The sequence below is a fragment of the Primulina eburnea genome, chromosome 9 (genome assembly GCF_022965805.1).
Source record: "Primulina eburnea isolate SZY01 chromosome 9, ASM2296580v1, whole genome shotgun sequence".
Classification (NCBI taxonomy): domain Eukaryota; kingdom Viridiplantae; phylum Streptophyta; class Magnoliopsida; order Lamiales; family Gesneriaceae; genus Primulina; species Primulina eburnea.
Genome location: NC_133109.1, coordinates 2,830,591 through 2,854,817, shown reverse-complemented (window position 1 = coordinate 2,854,817; position 24,227 = coordinate 2,830,591). Strand labels below are relative to the sequence as shown.

At 33.3% G+C, this 24,227-nt stretch overlaps 3 protein-coding genes across 5 annotated transcripts; all 3 read right to left on the bottom strand.

Annotated features, from left to right (window-relative positions):
- Window positions 1-645: 645 nt before the first annotated feature.
- On the bottom strand, window positions 646-2,362 carry LOC140841123 (tRNA-splicing endonuclease subunit Sen2-2). Of its 3 annotated transcripts, none has more exons than XM_073208327.1 (2): window positions 2,253-2,362; window positions 646-1,536 (listed from the first exon to the last, which is right to left on the bottom strand). In XM_073208327.1, exon 2 carries the CDS (start codon window positions 1,529-1,531, stop codon window positions 785-787), a length of 747 nt encoding a protein of 248 aa, XP_073064428.1. In that variant the 5' UTR covers window positions 1,532-1,536; window positions 2,253-2,362; the 3' UTR covers window positions 646-784. The 3 variants fall into 3 exon arrangements, with proteins under 3 accessions (XP_073064428.1, XP_073064427.1, XP_073064429.1); XM_073208326.1 differs by having other exon boundaries at window positions 2,236-2,342; XM_073208328.1 differs by lacking the exon at window positions 2,253-2,362 and adding an exon at window positions 1,734-2,228.
- Window positions 2,363-3,753: 1,391 nt separating this feature from the next.
- Window positions 3,754-5,434, bottom strand: LOC140842167 (aquaporin TIP2-1-like). Its single transcript, XM_073209987.1, has 3 exons — window positions 5,222-5,434; window positions 4,803-5,053; window positions 3,754-4,294 (listed from the first exon to the last, which is right to left on the bottom strand). Exons 1-3 carry the CDS (start codon window positions 5,346-5,348, stop codon window positions 3,932-3,934), a joined length of 741 nt encoding a protein of 246 aa, XP_073066088.1. The 5' UTR covers window positions 5,349-5,434; the 3' UTR covers window positions 3,754-3,931.
- Window positions 5,435-8,501: 3,067 nt separating this feature from the next.
- On the bottom strand, window positions 8,502-11,268 carry LOC140841122 (cytoplasmic 60S subunit biogenesis factor REI1 homolog 1-like). Its single transcript, XM_073208325.1, has 5 exons — window positions 11,087-11,268; window positions 9,654-10,220; window positions 9,349-9,518; window positions 9,030-9,248; window positions 8,502-8,937 (listed from the first exon to the last, which is right to left on the bottom strand). Exons 1-5 carry the CDS (start codon window positions 11,189-11,191, stop codon window positions 8,778-8,780), a joined length of 1,221 nt encoding a protein of 406 aa, XP_073064426.1. The 5' UTR covers window positions 11,192-11,268; the 3' UTR covers window positions 8,502-8,777.
- Between the last annotated feature and the right edge of the window lie 12,959 nt (window positions 11,269-24,227).

Here is a 24,227-nt window from a genome sequence, read left to right as displayed (position 1 = left end):
CGCTCCCTCGCTTGTGTACTTGAGCCCGCTCTATTCGATACTGCTTTCTTTACTAGATTTTTGTCCCGTTGCATATGGACTCGACTCGCACTAGTGACGCTGTGCTATGCACATATCCGAAAGCGGTGATAGCTTTCTAAGCGCTTGGATGTAGTTTCCTTCCTTGGGTTTTCGTCCTTCTCCGAGGATTTTTTTACATCTCGTAAGCCGGTTAGATTCAATACAGCGAGTGAGGAAAATCCAGCAAGCTTAGACAAGCTAGAAAGTAAGGAAGCTAGCTCAATTTGAGTTCTTCGCTCTTAGACTGAAAAATAAAGTGCATGAACTACCCCTATTGACCTAAAAGGTCAGCTCAGTCAGTGCAGTCTCGAGTTTGTTATAATTGAGATCGTATGTTTGACTATTGAGATCGTTGTATGAGTTTGTCATAATTGAAACAAAACAGAGTTTTAAAATCAGTCCTAAAATTTCTTATTTCATATTATTTTTGTATTTGATCTAACATCTTTTTTCTTTTTTTCCGATTGATTCTTTAGTTCAGCTTATTGGATTCTTCTTTGGCAAACTTTTTTTTAAAAGTAGCTCGAGAGAGAGTTGGTTAATACTAATGGATTTTCTAGTTTATTATTTTTCCAAACATACAAATTATTTTTCCAAAATTAATTCCTCAAAAATTCCCAAAACAAAACAATAACAAGGCCTCTTTGTACATCAATACGTTAAATGCATTTCTTCACCCCCTCGATAAGAGGAGACCTTGAATCCTACGTTCATGCTCCAATAATTAAGTTTGTGATTTAAATGATTTCTTGTGTTCCATTTCTTGATTCTCTCTGCTTCGCTCTGGAATCCACCTGGAAATGATCCTCTCCTCAACATTATAATTCTCTACACATGATGGAGTAACATCACGATTGTCACCATTTTTGCTAATAAAAAGAACCAACAACGTCTTCGCAACACTACCACAGAGACGAAGCGTGCAATTAAAATCAGACCAAACCCTCAACCTGCCATTTGCGTCACCATCTTCCTCAGATATCACAAGTACAGCATATTCTGAATGCACCAGAGCTGGATGATGCCGGTAGGCAACAAAGTCGACACCATACTGAGAGCCTGCCCTCACGACCCAGTTCTTCATTCGAAGATGAGAGTATGCTTTAAATAAGACTGGGAAACAATCTTTCTTGGAAGCCATGTATAGCCACAACTCTGTATCATCTATCAGGCAGTTGTTTCCACCAACAATCTTAATGCACTTCATCACATAGCACAAGTAAAAAGCTTCTTCCAAACACAATTGAAACCACTGCTTATCCTTCTCAGTGGTAATTATCGGGCGACCAAAACACGCTTGATTCAAGATTTCAAGTTGCTCTGGATGTGCTGCAAGAAGAACACTGCAGCCGGAAAGGATTCCATGAGAATCGGACTCGATCAAAGAGGATTGAAGTCGAGAAACTATTTTTGACATGGGGTCTGCAAGGGATGTTGCTTCTGCTGCTTTTCCTTTCCATCTCGGCCCCATTGACTCTTGCATCAAGAAAAAAATGTTCTCTTAATACTTGATGAAAAGCCAAAGCAATTAAGTAATGATACAAGGCAAAATTATAGAGAAATCAGTGAAAAGAGGGACAATGAGAACTTGGGGAATTGACAAGACTACATTCCATCGAACACTTTGTGTGCATGGTAAACGACTAGATTGTGATATAAAAATTGTTGCCAACCATATCAATTGTTCCTTGTTGAACTCGTTTATTTGTCTGCAAGAATTGATTTTCTTCTACCGTCTATGTTCTTTTTCCCACTAGTTCCCACTACACAGGCATTGCAGATTTAAGCAAGTCCCAAAATCCATTCAGTCACCCCCTTAACAGAAACAACCCTAAATCCAATCATTTAACATAAGCAAAAAACTAATTACATTTTGACATCCTTAAATAATATAACCAAAGAAATGTCAGGAGAGCACATCATCATCATCCCAAGAACAGTCTCAAACTGAAAATCTACGACAGTACAAACTCGAATTCAGTTTACCTTGCATCTTAATTTAATTCCATTCCACAATCAACATGAATCGATGACTCAACACTTGCAGCTATATTTTCACAATAATAAAACTAATTTTGCCCCAATTCGAAAGTCATTTGGAATTGAAAATTTTAAAATTAATAAAAAAAATTAGCCCAATCAAATGAAAAAATAACAGATCCAAGGATATTTTACCTTTAGGTGCAAATTACCTCAAGAATTAAATCTCACGAAGAAGATTTCTCCTGACGACAGATGAAAAATCAAAGAAGAAAAATGAAAGACGATGAAATTGAGTAGAGTACGTGAGCACACGGTCAATCCATTTTATCAATATTTATAATAAAAATAATATTTTAAATATAAAAATAATATTTTTTTATGAATAAGTAAAATAAAAAATTTATTTCATAAAATACGATCTATGAGACTGTCTCACACAAATTTTTGTCAATTGAAATTTAAGAAACACATAACTAATTTGTTTTTAAACCAAAATCCAACAATCACTCATTTTTCGCGATTGTAAACACTATCTAAAACTTCTCTATTAATTATGAATTAAAAAAGTAATTTTTATCTATTTATCCAAACACACAAATAACACAACTTTTAGTTTTTTTAAAAGTCAACTTAGAAAAATATTTTATAAAACAGAAAGCTTTTAAATCCAAATACCCTGAATTTGGGTTTGTTCTCCACGGCTGGTGCATTCAAGTTTCAATGGTATAAAATCAAACTCGACTCACCAACTCGACACGGTTCAACCCGAAAAAAATCATATTTATATTTGAGATTTCAGGTTAGGGTCAGATCGAGTTGGACACGATAGCTGACCCGAAAAAATGATCGGGTTGAGTTCCGAAAATTTAAGTTTTTTTTTCTTAAAAAAATATAATTAATAAATACTGCTTGTATTTTTATATATTTTATTTCTGTAAAAAAAATTATTGTATATTTATATCATAAATTTCATAATTTAATATTTATTTGTCCATTTTTTATTTTTTAAATAATTATTTATTTAATTTAATAAATATACTTTAATTTTCTATAATTAAACTTTTAAATTTAAATCATATATAAGAGATTTTGATATTTTGTGTTTAAATTATAATAATATAATTATTTTTTTAAATTTTATTTAATTTTTTAAAATTTAAAGAAAATCAGGTTAGTCGGGTTGATCAGGTTAATCGGGTTCATGTTCGGATTGAGAGTTTTTGAGTTAAATCTGGTTCGGGTTGATCAATTTTTAAATAGTACTATGAATCGACCCGATCCGAACCACCCGTTCCACCTGAATTGACACCCTCAGCAATGTGCTACACACATTGGCGCTTAAAGTTTAGGTTCTAATATTGATACATGATTACCGGGACACTGCATTTCATATATGTTTGTATACTTGTGCTTAAGTATTGGACAATTAAGTTGTTTACGCCCTTACTTTTATTTTGAGCACCCCATTCTCACGAGGCAAGTTTTAAGTTGGACGGACCTTTCAATCCGGCAACAATGTTCTCTTTTAGGCGTATGGCAGCGATTAGCTTGGACCAGGGTCTGATACGGAGGATGTAATTTATCTGTTGTTATTTGGCTTTTTACACCATGCCTTGGATATGGTTGTAAACTAATTACATTTACTTGGTTTTCCGCTTGCTTCTCGGAGGATTATGGACATGTCGGATATATCTTTTCACCAAGCAAACAAGACACCAAGAAAATGGATCCAAAGGCTGCAAACCAAATTCAATAAAAACAAAAGGAAGAAAAAGAAAACAAATTCCCTCAACTCTCTCTTATGACAAAAGAATCAGTTATCAAAAGGGACATCTCATTTTCCACCACGAACATTACAAAAATTGCATAAAACATTCGAAAATCAACCTTAGAACTCATTCGTAGGTAGTATGTGCTCACGATGCATGAATACATTACTATAGATGGTCCCAGCCAATCCTCCACCAATAAGTGGTCCGACCCAATAGATCCAATTGCCCGAGTAGTCCCCACTACCCACGGCGGGTCCAAAAGATCGGGCGGGGTTCATCGACCCACCGGAAAACGGTCCCGCGGCCAAGATGTTTGCACCCACAATAAATCCAATAGCAATCGGTGCAATGGTGCCCAACGAGCCTTTCTTCGGATCAGCTGCCGTAGCATAGACTGTGTAGACTAATGCAAATGTGATAATTATTTCCATTATAACTCCTTCAACGGCTCCAGCAGCCACACCATGGGTTGGGATAGCCTGCATGCCCAATATTCATCCCAAGGTTCAGAAACTGAGGAATTTTGTTGGCTTCTCCTCATTTAGATTTTAGAATTTTTTTCAAATTCGTGGTTATCAATAGCTAGCTATGCTTTAGAAAATACTGCTATAAAAAGTATACTTCATCGTTTCTATTTTGCCAGCATTATATTATTTATAGTTAATTTCATACATTATCCCGTGAAATCTCAAGATTGACTAAAAACCTCATAAAAAAAGATATATCTAACATCTCGTATTTTCAAATCTGAGCACATATAATTTCATGTTTTCAAATCTTGAGCGAACAAACACTTGTTCATTTGCATTTTCAGAAGTCTTTGTGATCAAGATTTGAAAAGAGTAAAAAAATTTCAATAGTATCAAGATTTCACAATGATAGTAATTTTCCTATTATTTACTATCGTAAATTTACTGTTTAATTTCTTTCTTTCAGGTTAGAAATAATTCATTAGGCACTAACTTAAAATGTCATAATTAGACTTACCAAGCCTCCTGTGACGACTTTAAGCAATAAACACGCTACAATGGATCCCAAAATCTGAGCAACCCAGTAGAAGATACCCGTGAGGATAGTGATCTGGCCGCCAACAGCCAAACCGAACGTGACGACCGGGTTGACATGGCCACAGGAGATGTTGGCTCCTACCTCCACTGCCGCGAAAAGAGCGAATCCGTGGCAAACAGCCACTGCCACCAGCCCGTCTAGATCGAGGGCGGCGTCTGTTGTCAACTTGTCTGTTAAGAACAATGAAATCTAGGACGTTTAGGCGTAGCAATGGTCTAGCATGCCGCACATGGATATTCAGATAAAATAGCTTCAAATTTCACGTGAAATATTTTTAAAAATATAAAGATTTTTGTATATATCAATCTTGATTATCGACTAAATTCTTAAGCCTCAACTGTAAGCCATGGCGGAGCCAACACCGGCAAATACAAAGAGAAGCGTGGATATGAACTCGGCGATGTATGCCTTCAACGAGGAAATGCTGAACGAGTCATCGAATCCTCCGAAAGCGATTCCGGCCATAATTAATTACAATCAAATACTTATGATCAAGAAAATAGAAATCGGAAAGGAAAACTAAAAGTTACTTCATACTTTTTGTAGTGACACACATATATATAAATTTTGAAATCTAATATTTATTTAGAATAGTACTACGATAATAAAAAAAATTCATAATAATTTCAAAAATAAAATTTTTGTTGTTCTGTTTTTTCCTTGGGATGAAATAAAGATTGTTATATTGGCTTCAAACTCTTCTTTCATTCAGATTCATAAGCTCTAAGGATTAATGGTTATTCTACATTACAAAGGACCCTAGTCAGAAGTGGGAACAACTTGATTTCAGGATCGAAGGATGAATTTTTCATAAGCAAATAATTAGTTAGTATTATTCCCAACTTTAAACAAGTTTAAAATTGCGCTAAATCAGGGATCAAGATCCTCTGCTGTGGGAAGAGGGTGTGCTATAGATTTTAGTCCACAACGGTATAAAAAAAAAACTTATTTTTTTAAAAAAATTGGTATTTTTATATTTTAATTATTTAAAATCAAAATTATATTTTTAATATTAAAATTTGTGATTAATAATCCAATTTAAAGTTACAATTTTATTTTTGGTTACAAATATATATTTGGGGGGAGGGTAAAATGACATATCTCTTATTATTTTTTCTTTTATAATTTTTTCAACTCTTTTTTTAAAATGTTAATAAAAATTTAATTTTTTTAAAAAATATGTGATTTCGAACGAACAAAAAAAAAAACGAAGGTACATTCAATTTTTTTTAATATTATAGTCCTTTTAAAAAAAAAAATTTATTTTCTCCTTTTTTATCTTGTTAATTTTTTATTTAGAAGTTAAAATTTTATTAATCACATATTTGTAACAAAAATAAAATTAAAGTCTAAATACAGGAAATATATATATATAATTTTAGGTATATAAGAAATAATCCAATTAAAAAAACGTACAAAATTTTTTAAAAGGTTGAACATATTGAACAATTAAAAATAATACAAAAAAATTGATATGATATAAAAAAAAATTATCGTGTATAATTTTTTCTTGTTCGAACGCTTAGTCTTTTTTTAAAAAAATTTTTTAGATTTTTTTTGAAAATTAGATTATTTCTTAAATCTCTAAGAAAGAAAAAAATATTTTTTGTATTTAAAACTTTAAAAAGAAATGAGCAAATTTAACAATACAAAAAAGGAGAAAATAATATTTCAAACAAATATGTGATTAATAAAATGTTAACTTCTAAATATAAAAATTAACAATATAAAAAAAGAGAAAATAATTTTTTTTTAAAAAAACTATAATATTATAAAAATTGAATGTAACGTCGGTTTTTCTTGTTCGTTCGGAATCAAATATTTGTCACAAAAAAATTAAATTGTTATTAACATTTTTTTTAAAAAAGAGTTGAACAAATTATAAAAGAAAACGTAATAAGAGATGCGTCATTTGACCCCCCACAATATATATTTGTAACCAAAAATAAAATTGTAACTTTAAATTAGATTATTAATCGTATATTTTAATATAAAAAATATAATTTTAATTTTGAAATAATTAAAATATAAGAATATCAATTTTTTTTAAAATTAGTTTTTTCTTATAAAGTTATGGACTAAAATCTACAGCACATCACACTCTGTTGTGGGAGAACCCACAGCCGAAGATCTTGATCCCTAAATCAGTCAATTTATTGAATAATTTTAATTTTGATGGGAAAATAACGTTTTTAGTCTAGTAACTTGTTCAATTTTGAGTTTTAGTCTACTAAATATTCAAAGTTTGAGTTTTGTACAGTAACTTTGATATTTATTTTGTTTTTGATTCTAATTTGTCGGAGTGCTGATTTGACAACGAAAAATATTGACATGACACTCGAAATTGTTGACATGTACGATAGTATATCAACATTTAAAACAAAAATCGATAAGTAAATAGACTAGAACCGAAAATTTGACAAAAGAAATCCCTGATTGGTATCATGAAGTAATTAATTTAGTCTGCGAATAATGAAATTTCATTACGTACATATGTCGTTTATAATAACCCTTTTAAATATATTAATATTAATACTCTATGGAATACAAATTCTTGAAAATATCATCATGATTTTATTCCCATTACTATAAACACGTGACATATTTTTTCTCATTTATCTACGAGATTATAAATTTTAGTCACGTAACCAATCAATTTAAGTAATTTTTTGACATAAATATCCTATTTTAATCAAATCTACAAATCACAACATCGTTAATATATAGTTTTAAATTTAAAACAATATATGTTCCATATTAAAGTTGGCAAAAACTAGCGTTAGACGATCTCATTGGTCGTATTTTGTGAGACAGATATCTTATTTGGGTCATACATGAAAAAATATTACTTTTTATGCTAAGAGTATTACTTTTTATTGTGAATATCGGTATGATTGACCCGTCTCACAGAAAAATATTCGTGAGACCGTCTCACATGAGATCCACTCATTAAAGTTTATAGCAAAACAATGTTGATAAATTTCAAGAGTAAACAAATAAGATTATTTGTAAATTATAAGAAAATTTTAATCTCACAATACGATTATCGATTTTAGTTATTAGAACCGATCATATAGAGAGTAGGTAAATTTTGTTAGAAAATCAAGATAACTATGGCAAAATGACTAAGATTGTTATTTAGCACATGCGACCCAATTTTATTTTTTTTAACATTATATATATATAAATTTAAAAAGATTTGTATTAATTTGATATTAAGCAGAGTAGCTTAATTTTAAAAATTAAAAATTTCAAAGTTTAAAGTCTTAGCACGGGTGATCCAATTTTCCTTGTTCCCCCACTATCCACCGATCATATATCTATGAGTCAACTTGATTTATACATATCATGAAAAATAATACATATGACATAAAAAAAATAAAATTTTTATGTAGTTGGGTAGGGTCAAAAACCCGTCTCATAAAATTGACCCATAAGACGATTAGAACACATTATTATATTTGAAAATACCACTTCATGCTATACAAGGGCTCAAATATTTCGCATAATGCCCAAATTACAAAATTCTAAGACGCTCAAAACCAAGAACTGGTCTAATCCAGAAAAGAAGACAACCTCCAACCCAACTAACATACAGACCAAATATGAAATCCGTGCTGCAAAATCCAAAATAAAAAATTGGACAAAGTAATCGATATCTTTCCACACACAACCAGTCACCGCCAGAGTAATCCAAAAATATGCTTCTTCTTATGCTATTTCATAGTTTTTTTTAGAAAAAATTAATTAAAATAAAGTAGATTACACATTAACCCGTCACAAATGAAACTTCTACAGTATTGATGTGTGCATGCACAGCAGTCATATGAATGAACAGAAGAATAGGAATATCGGTCTTTCTTCACCGCGCATTTATAACAGATACAGCAAGAACTAATATGGAACGTTGTTGGGGAGGTTGCGTATAACATTACTCTTCATACCAATCTTAGAGCGCATGGCCTCAATACCAGACCGATTCATTGCTTTCATTACTTTCATCCGGAGTACGTGTTCTCTTGATTGCACTGTTGCCAGACCCATGCTCCTATACCTGTGGGCAAATTGTATAAATTCACTTAAATATCCAGTTTTATTTTACTTTTAGGGGTAGGAAGTAAGGAACTATCCAATCATTTCACATACCTAGAGGCCAATTTGGCGGCAGTAATGGCGCTATTTGCAGGAGTTGGCCGTGGTTTCTGGCGGTAATATATTAAAAATTCTCTTGAACCGATCATTTTGGTCAGGGTTGTGCCGCCAATTCTTCGGGTAATAATTAACTCTGAGCCACCACTACCAAGTTCAACATCTTTCTGCATGTCATCAACCACAACCAGCTGCTTTCCTTCCTCGTCAACAAAACTTTATCCACATAAACAAAAAAGAACCACAGGTTAGGTTACACGTTCGCGCGTATAATATATTCACACACAACTATGTAGTTTCTTGGTGTTATAAAAACCTGCTGCTATAATCATAAAACACTTCTAACTCTGCTTCCTCTTCTTCACTTCCATCACCATAATGCACTTTGCAGTGGCTTTTTGCCTCCATATGCTTCCGAACGGCTTCGATACTGGAGAATGGATGACATCTCTCATTGCAATACAAACACATCAAATCCCTTTTAACCTGTGGGGTTCAGGGCATCAAGATTTAAACTTTAAAGAAGCACGAAAGATAAAATTAATGAAACACCGTGAACAGTTGGAGGAAATAATATAGTTGAAAACAAAATTGTCCTTGATATAAAAACACATTTAATACCTTGAGGCTGAGATAAGTAAGAAGACCTTTAGGATCCTTCAGATACTCAATGTCAGGTATGAAGAACCCATGTTTCTTGTGCATGTGAACCATACAGTTCTCCACTGAATCATGCTCTAAATCACACATAAAGCAGCAAGTTGGATCCAACTTATAATCATCCTCATCCATATCATCATTATCAGGACTCTCGTTCACCCTGAGTTTGGCCCTAGAATCACTTGCTTCACCAGCCAAGTCTTCCTCCATATCATCAACCTCTTCCCATTCACTCTCTTCACTATCGTCATCCTCTGGTACCGAACGATGCAAAGGCACCTTTGGAACACGTGGAAGTGGCTTAATAATTGTACTTCCCTCATCTTCGCCAGTTGTTGATTCAGAAGAGCGTGATAAGTGACTCTTAGATTTTAGATGTTGTTCGTGGGCTTTAGAACTTCTGTATCCCTTTCCACAATGTCCACAACTATACAGGAGGGGAGTTTCATCTGATTTCTTTTTCTCTTCTGCAAGTGCAGATTGTCTAGCTAGAAAAAGTGTTTCAGTCACTCCCGGAACACCTGCAACCTGAACGAAACCAGGAACTTAATTAAAGCATCAGGAGAAATTTAAGAAACACACAGCAGCAGAATACAGATACGATGGCTCTGGAGCAATACCTAAGACAAGAATTTCAAATTATTCAATCATGGAAGACAACTAAAATGTCCATACTAACAGCTACTTGCTTTCACACTCAATTTAACATGAAACTATAAGCGAAAAAAACATGGGCAATCATGATCTTACTCAAAACACCAGCTTCAAACAAAGGCAATAAATAACAGCACTTCTAAAATTGAGCGCTGGGTTTCTACAATAAAGTTTTATATCATCATGTCAATCATGTATTTGGTCGAGTAATGAGTGGCTAGAATATCTTGTTCATAAAATAAGCAAGTACGGAACTCTTCCTAGAGTCCCAAACACAGGCAATCCGTATCCTTCAAGTTCAGACACCCTGTGTTCACGAGTAAGCTGTTCAAATTCAAGACAATATGCTGACTTTTACTTTGATCATGTGCTTTCCTCGATCATATAGAACATCCAACTTTTAATTCTCTAATTACCTCACATTACAATATTGAATATTCTTCCACAAATAACATCAAATGTCAATTTTTTTACAAACAGCTTTCTTTCTATGATCATTATCTGCGGTAGAGAACCAATCATTCACCAATAGTCATCATGAATTCATACAAATATGAGCTCCGTACAATAAGCAACCCATCAACAACTTCTTAAACAAAAGCCAAAAAGAAAAGAGTCCTCCTTTCACTACTTATAACACATGAAATATGATGTGAAGTATCGACTAAAAGAATCCCATAAATATAAACAAAATCAAACACATATAATAAGATTATGAAAAGGAATCGACCGCGGCTCACCTTCCGTTTAAGATTGTAACTGTGCCACTCAGATTTGTAGTGAAGCTTCTGCTCAGAATCGTCAAGGAATTCCTTGTTGCAAGCGTTGCAAGTCAATCCCGGCATCCCTTGCTCTGGCGTCTGAATTTTTTCTTGAAGAAATATCTTTGGTTCCAGGAATTAGGTTAATTTAAGGGAGATCAGGGTTTTATTTTAACCGACATTTTGTTTGGCGTCCCAATATTTATTCACGTATTTTCTTATACGCGTTACCTGTTTTTTATAATAATTTTTATAATTTATTTAATTTATATTTAAATAAAAATCAAAATATAATTATAAGAAATAATAAAAAATACACTATAATTTTGATATATAAATTAAAAAAAATTGAAAAATAAAAATTATAAAAACAGACCATGACACTAAAGTTAGTTACTCTAAGTATCTCAAACTTAATAAAATAACTAGTACACCGATGCAGATGTTGCGTGCTTGTACGATATTTTTTTATAATTTATTTGATTTATATTTCAATGAGGATTCAAATATATTTATAAGAAACAATGAGTGGTTATATTATAATTTTGATATATAAACTAAAAAAATAAATAAATAAGAAATAAAAACGAACTCAATAAAAGAAAATCCGATATTTTCTATAAAAATGATATTTAATTTGAAGATTTCGATATTTTTTTACAAAAAAAATACCTCTAGAATTTTTTTAAAAAAAAACTCATTCTTAAAAATTAAACAACATAAAATATTTATCTAAATATGATAATTTCCGCAAAAACTGATTTTATTAGGCTATCTCTTTATCTATTCTATTTTAGTAAAATTTTTATTAAAGTTGAGGACATGATAGTAACTACAAACTATCTAGGTAGTATACCAACTTCTTTTCCAATTTTACCCTTACACCACGTTTGGTTCGAGGGATTAGGAGTGATAGACTAATTTATCCGGCCCAATCAAGTGTTTGGTTCAATTTTAAATAAACCTACATTATCCCTTCTAGGTATGATTAGGTTCTATTAGGTAGGTTAAAATAATACCTCCTCAACTACTAGGATTATTTATTCCACTCTTAATACCTCCTATTTTTCCGATTTTACCCTTCTCCTAAATTCAACCTCACCACCATTTCCCGCCATCGACCGCCGCCTCCATGACCGCGGCGAGTGGTTAGCGACGGTTTATGTAGAAAGGTTTGTCAAAACACCGTCGCTATTAGCGACGGTTTGTTTATAAAACGTCGCAATTAGCGACGGTGTGTTTACAAAACGTCGCTAAATGTCTAATTTTTAGTAATTAAAATAATTCAAAACTAGATCGGCGACGGTTTCTCAATAACGGTCGCCTTTAGCGACGGATAGTTTTCTCTACACCCGTCGCTATGAGCGACGGTTTTTGAGAATCCGTCGGTAAGCACCTGCTGACCTTTTCCAACCGACTATTTCTAATATTATTTTACATCATATATTACAATTTTATCACAATCATTTTCTTTATCATTTACATACTAATCATTAGTTTATCCTATCCTTCCAACCAAACGCAGCCTTATATGATATTAATATTACACTGTGCTTTGTTTTTGTTTTAAATTTCAACACACACTTTTATTTTTATTTTTTGTATTTCAACAATTTAAATATCAATTTAGTCCCTTCATAATTTGTCAAATTTCACATTAGTCCATCGATAATGATAAAAAAAATTGTACACACACGCATCACGTGTGCAGAATAACTATTATATAATAATGACTAGTAGAAACAGATTTTACTGGATAGTAGATTTTTTTTTAAAAAAGAAAGAAAACCCATTCTTAAAAATATAACTAGAGTAAGGGCATAAGAGAGAGATTTTTAACATCCACAAATATTATGGAGTGAGTCTCATGTGAGACCGTCTCACAGATTATATACTTTTTTATGGGTGATCCAAATAAGAGATCCATCCGTCTCACAAATAATACCCGTGAGACTGTCTCACATAAGTTTTTACCAATATTATGTGTGTAACATTATTTTTGCCGTCGATATATTAAAATGAAAAACCATACATTTTATTTAAATAACTATATATTTTTTAATTGAAATGAAAATGTGAGAATAGGTAGACGACAAAAGGGTGTAGCAATGTGAGAAAATGAAAAGTTAATGAAAATTGAAAAGAAAGAATTGGGAAGTTCAAGAAGAAGACATGTCTATGTAACTCAAACCATTTATATCTCTTTATTAATATCTGAACATGTGAAGTACAATTTGGGGATGATGAAAAAGGTTTCAACAAAAACAGAGGCTCTTTATATATATATATATATATATATATATATATATATATATATATATATATATAGACCCGGCCAACGTCCGGGCCAAACAAGGACCGAACCAGCTAACGAGCTGCTTCATCGGGCCAATTGGTTTGACACGGAACCGTGGTCGGAACCGTCTTGAGGCAGTCTGGTTACAGTCTATTGGTGTAAAACCGTGGACTCAATGGGTTGATCAAATTGTTTTTATATTCTAAATAAACAACCGAGATCAGTTGATCCAATGACCTTTGAATATTTGAGGTCACCATTATGTGACTGTTGTGCAATAGTCGGCCCGAATTTGGACCGGGAGGTCGACCGTTGAACTTTTTTTTTTGTCCGAAATATTTTCTATAAATACCTCTCATTCCCTTCATATTTTTCACACAATTTTCTCTCAATTGTTCCATCTTTTCGTAGGTACGTCGTATCCAGCTTCTCTCTTTCTACTTAGTTTTTATTGCAAATTTTATGTTTTTTGGGATATATTTAGTGTCCACTTTGAGTCAATTAATAGGTTGAAAATTGAAAAGAAATGCACTAAAGGGAACCAAATCCAAATCCAAATCCAAATCATCCGAGGGAAGAAACTTTATTTGACCAATGAGAGTAACAAGCCCATTATTAGAAAATAAGAATTCTCTTCGTGACCAAACATGTCTTACATGTCCATTTTCTTCTTGGTTTAACGGGAGCACTTTTTTATTTGAGTGAGTTTAATGTGAGACCGTCTCACGGATCTTAATATGTGAGACGGGTCAATCTTATCGATATTCACAATAAAAAGTAATACTCCTAGCATAAAAAGTAATAATTTTTCATGGATGACCCAAATAATAGATCCGTTTCACAAATACGACCCATAAGACTGTCTCACACAAGGTTTTGCTTTTTTATTTTTCTGGTTGAAAAAAATAAAATTATAAAAAAATCATAAATTTTGCAATAACAATAATAATACTAGTGATAAACAAAAATAATATTTATTAGTAACATTTTCTTGATAATGAACGAATCGGCCATTAAAATAATTTATTATCGTATTTTATGAGACATGTCTCTTATTTGGGTCATCCATGAAAAAAAATATTATTTTTTATGCTAAGAGTATTACTTTTTATCGTGAATATCGGTAGGGTAAGACCCGTCTCACAGATAAATATTCGTGAGATCGTCTCACAAAAGACCTACTCTTCCACTATTTACGAATCTTAAAATAATTAGAACCAATTAAGTAAAAAGTATTTAATTCTTTTTCATTCTCTATGATGCTAACTACTCTATTCAATTCTTTTACACCAATAATGCCTTCCTAAACCATTTTTTTGACCAGATTGATTTTTCACAATCATGATATTCTGAATTAATACATACAAATCATGAATCATTCATGCTACTTTGAGCTGAACTTCAGCCAATCTTCTGTTAATTACATGATAACGAAAATTGACGATATCGCCGTCTTCGAATTTTAAAAATTTTGATTTGTGAGAGGCCAGTTATTCACATTTTAATAAAAAATATAAAATAATTTTGAGGTGTTTCTATCTATATCAAACCAATCATTTTAGATCCATCCTTAACTGTAATTTTTTGAAGTTCATTAATCAAAATCATGAACTATTAATGGTAATTATAAAAATATTTTAATTTATATATATGGAAGTCTACAATATTAATATCTTTTAAGGATATATAAGTTCAGATTAATAAAAATATCACGTACGCAAGCTGATTAATCATGTCTCTTCCAAATTGCTCTGATATTCATTGCACATTGAAATCATATCACCAATTAATAAATGTTTATTTACACTCAAAAGATAGGGATCCGATGAAAGACCTCCCCATGCTCCAATTAAATGCAACTTAAAATAATGATATCTTAGGTTCAACAATTTTCAAAAACTAAAGTTTGTGTCATATCCAAATACAAAAGTTGGCTAATAAAAAATTTAAAAAGATACTCTCCAAACAATTATTAACCCAAAAAGTAGACATTTTTATTATGATCAAAGAGAAGACTTTGAGAAAAATTTGTTGGATCATTTTATTTATATCCAAATAATTATATATTGTGGGTTGTCGGTTAATCAGACAATATACGGTTCTTACATCCAGGGGGTTATTCGACATTTTTTTCTTCATATAATAATCCATTCAAGAATTAATGCACTTTTAATATTCATCTGATAAAATTTAAAGTCTTTAAAAACAACATAAGAAAGAAATATCTTAATAACTTATAATCTAGCTACAAACACAAATTATTCAACAAAATTTGTTCTTTCTTCATGCTTATAACCTTGTGCTACTAATCCTGCCTTATTACGAATTATATTGTCATTTTCATCAAGTTTATTTATGAAAACCCATATGGAACCTATAACAGATTGATTTGACAGTCTAAGAAATAAGTGCCAAATTTTATTTCTATCAAATTGACCTAATTTCTTTTGTATGACATCTATCCAATTATAATCAATTCGGGTTTCATCATTCTTCGTCGGTTCATTTTGGGAGATAAATGTGCCGTGCAAATATCAAGCATCTATTTCCTAGTTCTTAAAAGGATAGAAGGATTACTTATGACCAGCTCAGATGGATGATTTTTATTCTACTGATAGCATGACCCAAGAGGAATTGAATTTACAATAGGAGGATCTTGTTCTTGGATTGGATCAGATTTTTTTTCAACGAGCTCAGTTTGATTTCGAACTTGATCTGCTGTTGGTTCACCTTGATCTTCTGGTATAAGTTTGATGTCTCAATCAACTTTATTTGTGGGGATATCTGGCTCACAATGCAGGTTATTTATTCTTCTGATCTGAATCTCATCATTATTGTCAGATCGAAGATCAATGTTTTTCATTCTATTGGAAAGATCATTCCAGTGTGCATTTTGTACATTAGGAAAAACAAAAGATTCATCAAATACTATATGAATTGATTCTTCAACATTCAGAGTTTTTGTATTGAATACACAATAAGATTTACTAACAGATGACTATCCTAAAAATATTACAACATATGATTTTGCAGCAAACACAGTTAAATGATTTTTATTATTGTCACAAATAAAATACTTACAACAAAATACCCCCAAGTATGATATTTCTAGTTGATTTCCATTCCAGATATGATAAGATGTTTTTCCATGCCTTTTGTTGATCATCGATCTTTTCTGATTATAACAGAAAGTGTTTATAGCTTCACATGAAAAAGCGTTGTGAAATTCTAGAACCAGCTAACATGGTTCGAGCTGCTTCCTTAAGCGTTATGTTTCGTCTCTCAACAACACCGTTATGATGATATGATCTAGCAGCTGAGAACTTGTGCTTGATTTTAATTTCTTCCAGATAAGTTGCAAGCAACCTGTTTGTAAACTCAGTTTCTCGATCATTTCTGACCTGTCAACCACTAGGGTCTTTTCATTCAGTAGATGTTTTACAATTTTTATTAATTGAAAACAGACCTGGTCTTTGGAGCTAAGAAAGACAACTCATGTAAATTTTGAGAAATCATCGATCATCACCAAGGTATACTCCTCCTAAACTCATTACCGGAATAGGACCAAACTATCTAGTCCAAATGAAGTTGTTCCAAGCATCAAGATGCTGCAGTACATATTTTTTTCTTGAAAGTCGATTTGAGTTGCTTTCCCATCTGACATGATAAACATATATTGTCCTTTGAGAAGTCAATCTTGGGCAGACCGGCTACTATGCTGTTCTTACTCAGGTTAGAAATGGTTTTGAAATTCAAATTATTTAACCTTTGTGTCACAACCAATTATTTTTAAAATTAACAAAAATAAAACATGTTGGATCAGATGGTTGTTGTAACGAACCGTATTCTTTACTACTTAAAATTTGCGGAAAAATTAAAAATTTTCTTTGCACGTCAACATACTTACTTGACATTGAGGGATTCGTTGGACTTCGATCGGGGCCGTTGCTACACGTACTAACATGAAATCACATACTTAACTTGCACCCCTTAGACGTAGAAATCATACTACTCTCAAGTTCAATCATTACTTAGGACGTTCTAAAATTTCCCATGACACGACCTTGGCAAAACCATGACATCAAAACCATGCTAAAATATTTTCCCAAAATATACAAGACACGGACCCTGTGCCTACCTCCGTGTAGGGGTCCGTGTAGACTCGGGTAAAAAGGTTCGGAAAGAAGGGTGGACACGGACCCGGTGCCAGGGTCCGGATAAAGGTCCGTGTAGACTCTGGAAAAAGTTCCGAAAAGAATCAAAGGCACGGACCCCGTGCTTGGGTCCGTGTATGGGTCCGTGTACACTCGGGTCCTAGACACTGCTGAAGGATCAAAGGCACGGACCCCGTGTGGGGGTCCGAGTGAGGGTCCGTGCACCCTCGGGACAAGAAAACTTACGAAACTTCTGTACATGTTTTATTTAACCCTCTCGACTCGATTGTACGGACTATGAGTGGACACCTCGAGACCCATCTTAGCTTGCCATAACATTAAAACACATTCGTATGGACTCCCAAAACAATAATGTTCACCTTACGACGCATATCGTACAAAAAGAAGACAATTGACACCGAAATGACTTCCTACGTCTACCCACTATTTCAAGTGCCTAACGACATGAAACGAAACTCCAATAACACTCCTAACAACATGATAACCGTACCTAAACGCAGCAACGATCGCCCGTCGATTCCCAACGAAGCCTGCAACAATTAAACTTCAAGAACACAAATTTTCATAAAAGTTGCAGTTTGAGCAGTCCCACGAAAAACGTCATAACTCACTCAATTTTCATCCAAAAATCTCGAATTTTATATCGAATCGAAGGTATCAAAAAGTTCTACAATTTTCTAGTTGAAAGTTTTCTCAAAATCCCGACAGAAAAATCGCAGTTTCCATCAGAACAGTAAGTTACGAGATTTCAGATCTAAAAAGTATTTCAAACGCATTCAAATTATTTTCCGCTCAAACGACGAACGTCACACACATATTTTCATGCATAAAAATACACAACGCATACTATGACATGATCGATACAGAAAGAACAGATTATACGTGCCTTTTTGGTATTAAAAATACCGTGACGACGACACCGACGCGGGAAAGAAGCGAGGTTGATCCGGGACGACTTGCGGCTCGACTTTCTTGCAATAAAATTCACCAAAAACTTGCTGGAAATGTTTAGGGGAGGGGCGGCTGCTGCTCTAGCCAAGAACCCTAATATTTCTTCTCTCCAAAGATAAAAATCTGATTTTTTTGAAAGTGTGTGTGTGTTAAACGATTTTTAGTGTGTGTAAAAGTGTGTGTGTGTGTGGGGGCGTGAGTTTAGTAGATTAGGGGAATATAATATGCTAAGTTAACAATTAAAAAATGCTAATTAAAAGATAATCTCCCCATTTACAAAATCCCCCAATTAAATAAAACCCACACTCCCTAAACTTTTAAAATTTTGAAGCTTTAATAACACTAAATAAACCATTTAGGATTCAAAAGGTTAAATACTAATTAAATTATTTAGAATGCCTCAAACCCAACTAAAAATAAAATATCACGTTACAAAATGTCAAATCGTCACCGGCCTCTTCCTCGATCCCGCCTCAAATAATCGCCTGAAACATGAAACTTGAAAAACATTTTAACGTGCATCACATAAACATGAGTAATTTAAAATAATGCATTTAAATAAATCATGCACTGCATAGGCTTGTTTTAAAATTAAATAAAAATAATTTAATAATTAAATGAATGCATGGGTAATACGTGTATTAAATTTGGGCACTACAGTTGTTCTACATGCTAATCTATTTTATTATTTTACCAGTTCTGTTACATATAAACATAGTTTTACCATGTGGATTCTTGACAGTGAAAGTATGTTTGTGAAATTTTACAATATATCAATTGTCACATAATTGACTTGTGCTGATTAAATTATAATATAAATTTTCAATTAACAGTATATCATTGATAATAATATTATCATTAATAATCTTAATATTATCCATAGTTTTACCTTTTGAATCATCTTCAAAAGTGATCCTTGGACCATGATATTCAAAGGTTTTGTTGGAACATTTCATGTTCGTAATCTTGATTTTGATGTTAACAAAACTTGTTATTGTGTTTCTAACATATTTACTCAAGTGTGAAGTTGCAAACACAAGAAGCAAGCTGAAACTGAATTCTGCACAAACTGAATTTCTGGCAAGCTTCTGTATTTTGATGATATCTCTCAGCTGGATGATCCAAACGACAATCCGCCAACTGGACTGATCAGAAAACTCAATTTGGAACAAGTCGTATTTCACGTCAGTTGGGCAAAATCGAATGTTATCAAGGGCTAACTGATCGCTGAAGTGACGAACTGACTGCACGAAAACAGCAATCAGTTGGGTTTGAGCAGCTGCGGTATTTTGGTCATATCTCTCAGCTCGGTTATCGAAACGAAGCGATTCAGTATGCGTTGGAAAGATAAGACAAAGATCTACAAATCATTCTTATAAGTCAAAGTCTGAATCGAAGTTTACGATGCTGATAAATGACGATGAAGCTACTGGTTCTGCACAAACTGAAATCAGCTAGACTGATTTCAGCACACCAGCTGAAAATGAACCAGCTGCTGACCAGTTGACCAATCAATTGAACCAGTTGAACTGAACCAGACCAGCTGAAGAGCAGTTGAACCAGACCAGCTGAACTGAACCAGACCAGTTGAACCAGACCAGCTGAAATGAACCAGTTGAACTGAACCAGACCAGTTGAACCAGTTGAACTGAACCAGACCAACTGAACCAGTTGAACTGATTGACCAGTTGAGTTGACCAGAGTTGACCAGTCGGGAAATTTTCCAGCAAGACGAATTTGACCGTTGCACTTCCTGAAACAGTACAGAAACATTCCCAACGGTCATATTCTTGTGTCTAACGTATATATCAATGTTGGAGCTTATAAATACAACATCTTGAAGATCAAACAAGAGCTTTGGAAGTGGATTCAAAGCATGGGCACTTAGCATGAATATATCAGCTAGTTGAGAGCACAAGCCCTTGTGTGAGGAAACATTTGAGATGTACACTGTAACTGATAAATTTCTCACTCACACATATACAGAGAGTTTGAGCTGAAAAGTTTAGTTGAGTGAGTCTTTACACAAAGACGTAAAACATTGTGCTTGTAGTCTTTGCATATGAGACATTAAACAATATGCTGATTGTGAGGTGCTGCCTACAATCTTGAGTGCTAGGAGTTCAGTTTTAGGCAGTGGGTAAGTCCTAGCTGAATGGGTTTGTACAATGAGTTGTATAAATCAAAGTCTTCTAGTGGATCCTTCCCAAGGGGAAGAAGGGGTGACGTAGGAGTGTTTGAAATCTCCGAACATCCATAAACAAATTCGTGTCTATTTATTTATTGCATTTACTTATGATTTCCATAGTTTTAAAGATGCATTGTTGAAGCATTTTATGTGTTCTTCAAATACCAAAATATTGTACACCAAGTGTTTGATAAAATGCTTCAACTGAATATTTTAACTCATTCAACGTGCATATATTTTAAATGGTTTACAAAATATTTATTCGGTTTCTACGAAGGATTATTTCGAGTATTTTCCGCTTGGTTTGAACACCAAACTCGATTTAATTCATCGGTGTTCAATATTTCAAGAACCGAGCTATTCTAGCTCAACGATTACCCCCCCTAATCGATCCTATCAATTGGTATCAGAGCGGGTTGTTCTTGAAAGAACATTGAAACTGATTTTGATGTTTAAAATTCAAATTTCAGATTTTTTACACATATATATGCAAAACTGAATTTTCGCGCATCTTGCAGCGACCGTGGGAAAAATGGCATATCTCTTTGCTCGAGTGTCCAAATGACGAACCGCTTTTTGCGTTGCAAACTAGACTCATAGAGGTTTACAGCGGTATAAAATTTGCAGCCTAATTATGCACGAGAAAATACAGTTTATTCGTGGAAGACAGAGCATATGTGTTACAGCAGAAAATGAGCCATGGAGAAAATTGGTTAGTTACCCCTCTTCTTTTAAATTTTTCAAAATTTCAAAAATATAGGAGGAGAACTCATTATAGCTTTAATGAGTAGATTATTTTTAGATATTGAGGGGGAGAAAATTTTGTTTAAAATGTTTTGGAATATGACTTTTTGATTCCCACAAAAAGGGGGAGAAATATGTTAGTTGAGTTGATTGTTTATCCAAATTTTGTGATCATCAAAAAGGGGGAGATTGTTGGAACATTTCATGTTCGTAATCTTGATTTTGATGTTAACAAAACTTGTTATTGTGTTTCTAACATATTTACTCAAGTGTGAAGTTGCAAACACAAGAAGCAAGCTGAAACTGAATTCTGCACAAACTGAATTTCTGGAAAGCTTCTGTATTTTGATGATATCTCTCAGCTGGATGATCCAAACGACAATCCGCCAACTAGACTGATCAGAAAACTCAATTTGGAACAAGTCGTATTTCACGTCAGTTGGGCAAAATCGAATGTTATCAAGGGCTAACTGATCGCTGAAGTGACGAACTGACTGCACGAAAACAGCAATCAGTTGGGTTTAAGCAGCTGCGGTATTTTGGTCATATCTCTCAGTTCGGTTATCGAAACGAAGCGATTCAGTATGCGTTGGAAAGATAAGACAAAGATCTACAAATCATTCTTATAAGTCAAAGTCTGAATCGAAGTTTACGATGCTGATAAATGACGATGAAGCTACTGGTTCTGCACAAACTGAAATCAGCTAGACTGATTTCAGCACACCAGCTGAAACTGAACCAGCTGCTGACCAGTTGACCAACCAACTGAACCAGTTGAACTGATTCAGACCAGCTGAAGAGCAGTTGAACCAGACCAGCTGAATTGAACCAGACCAGTTGAACCAGACCAGCTGAAATGAACCAGTTGAACTGAACCAGACCAGTTGAACCAGTCCAACTGAACCAGACCAACTGAACCAGTTGAACTGATTGACCAGTTGAGTTGACCAGAGTTGACCAGTCGGGAAATTTTTCAGCAAGACGAATTTGACCGTTGCACTTCCTGAAACAGTACAGAAACATTCCCAACGGTCATATTCTTGTGTCTAACGTATATATCAGTGTTGGAGCTTATAAATACAACATCTTGAAGATCAAACAAGAGCTTTGGAAGTGGATTCAAAGCATGGGCACTTAGCTAAATATATCAGCTAGTTGAGAGCACAAGCCCTTGTGTGAGGAAACATTTGAGATGTACACTGTAACTGATAAATTCCTCACACACAATCACTCACACATATACAGAGAGTTTGAGCTGAAAAGTTTAGTTGAGTGAGTCTTTACACAAAGACGTAAAACATTGTGTTTGTAGTCTTTGCATATGAGACATTAAACAATATGCTGATTGTGAGGTGCTGCCTACAATCTTGAGTGCTAGGAGTCCAGTTTTAGGCAGTGGGTAAGTCCTAGCTGAATGGGTTTGTACAATGAGTTGTATAAATCAAAGTCTTCTAGTGGATCCTTCCCAAGGGGAAGAAGGGGTGACGTAGGAGTGTTTGAAATCTCCGAACATCCATAAACAAATTCGTGTCTATTTATTTATTGCATTTACTTATGATTTCCCTAGTTTTAAAGATGCATTGTTGAAGCATTTTATGTGTTCTTCAAATACCAAAATATTGTACACCAAGTGTTTGATAAAATGCTTCAACTGAATATTTTAACTCATTCAACGTGCATATATTTTAAATGGTTTACAAAATATTTATTCGGTTTCTACGAAGGATTATTTCGAGTATTTTCCGCTTGGTTTGAACACCAAACTCGATTTAATTCATCGGTGTTCAATATTTCAAGAACCGAGCTATTGTAGCTCAACGATTACTCCACCAATCGATCCTATCAGGTTTCAAATAATAAATTGACATTTCCTGTCATATATCTTGAACATCCACTGTCTATGTATCAGGTTTATTTCTTCAACATATCGATCTATCGTACATGTAACCACACATTAAGAATGATTTTGGTACCCACATTTATTTGGTAGCCTTTTTGGACCTACACCTGAATAATCCTGACAGATTGTGTGTCTGCAATAAGGTATGTGATTATGCTTGCTAGTGTTGTGTGGTCTGTGCTTGAAAAATCTTTTTTTAGGCCTTTCCTTTTGATCATTTAACTTATATATCTTTTGAATTGGTTTGAAGTTGAAGTAATGATTATGTCTGTCCTACATAGAGTTTTGCCAGATATGACTCGTAGTTGTTTCTCTTGTGCTCCAGAAGAGTTCATGAAGCGTTTCTTTGAACTTCTTGCTTCTTTCTCTTGTAATTAGTCACATTGCCAATTCTAATGGATCACATTCCTTCTTAGGTACTTTCTTACATCCAAAATCATCCATGATTGTATCACATGCTGATACCATGTGACTATTTCAATGCAAAATTATTATTTTTTTTTAAAAAAAGTAAGTTAATGAGGTAAGACTGTGAATTGACGATAATATAACCAAAAATGAAAAACGTGCAAGTTGCGTGACCAGAAGATTAATTTATATAAATTTGAATAATAATTATAAATCGAAAAGCTAATATATTCTGTTTGAGTTATTTAATGAGTTTAATCAACTTCCTAATATTTCCAAATAGTGATGATAAATTATGTGTCACACTTTTACTTTTTTGAAGCAGAGAAGTCGTGGAAAAATGTATATATCCGTTCAATAGCACATTAATCATAGGTTAAATATAAAGCAAAGACTACAATAATATTAAAGTAATAACAAATTAAAGTTTATAAGGTGGCTTTTTAAATTGGAACAAG

Coding starts and splice junctions, on each gene's coding strand:
- LOC140841123 (XM_073208327.1), bottom strand. CDS start 1,531: ATGGGGCCGAGATGGAAAGGAAAAGCAGCAGAAGCAACATCCCTTGCA.
- LOC140842167 (XM_073209987.1), bottom strand. CDS start 5,348: ATGGCCGGAATCGCTTTCGGAGGATTCGATGACTCGTTCAGCATTTCC. Junction 5,054..5,221: donor TGGCTCCGCCATGGCTTACA/GTTGAGGCTTAA, acceptor TGTTCTTAACAG/ACAAGTTGACAACAGACGCC. Junction 4,295..4,802: donor AAGTCGTCACAGGAGGCTTG/GTAAGTCTAATT, acceptor TTGGGCATGCAG/GCTATCCCAACCCATGGTGT.
- LOC140841122 (XM_073208325.1), bottom strand. CDS start 11,191: ATGCCGGGATTGACTTGCAACGCTTGCAACAAGGAATTCCTTGACGAT. Junction 9,519..9,653: donor TTACTTATCTCAGCCTCAAG/GTATTAAATGTG, acceptor TGAACCCCACAG/GTTAAAAGGGATTTGATGTG. Junction 9,249..9,348: donor TTTTATGATTATAGCAGCAG/GTTTTTATAACA, acceptor ATGTGGATAAAG/TTTTGTTGACGAGGAAGGAA.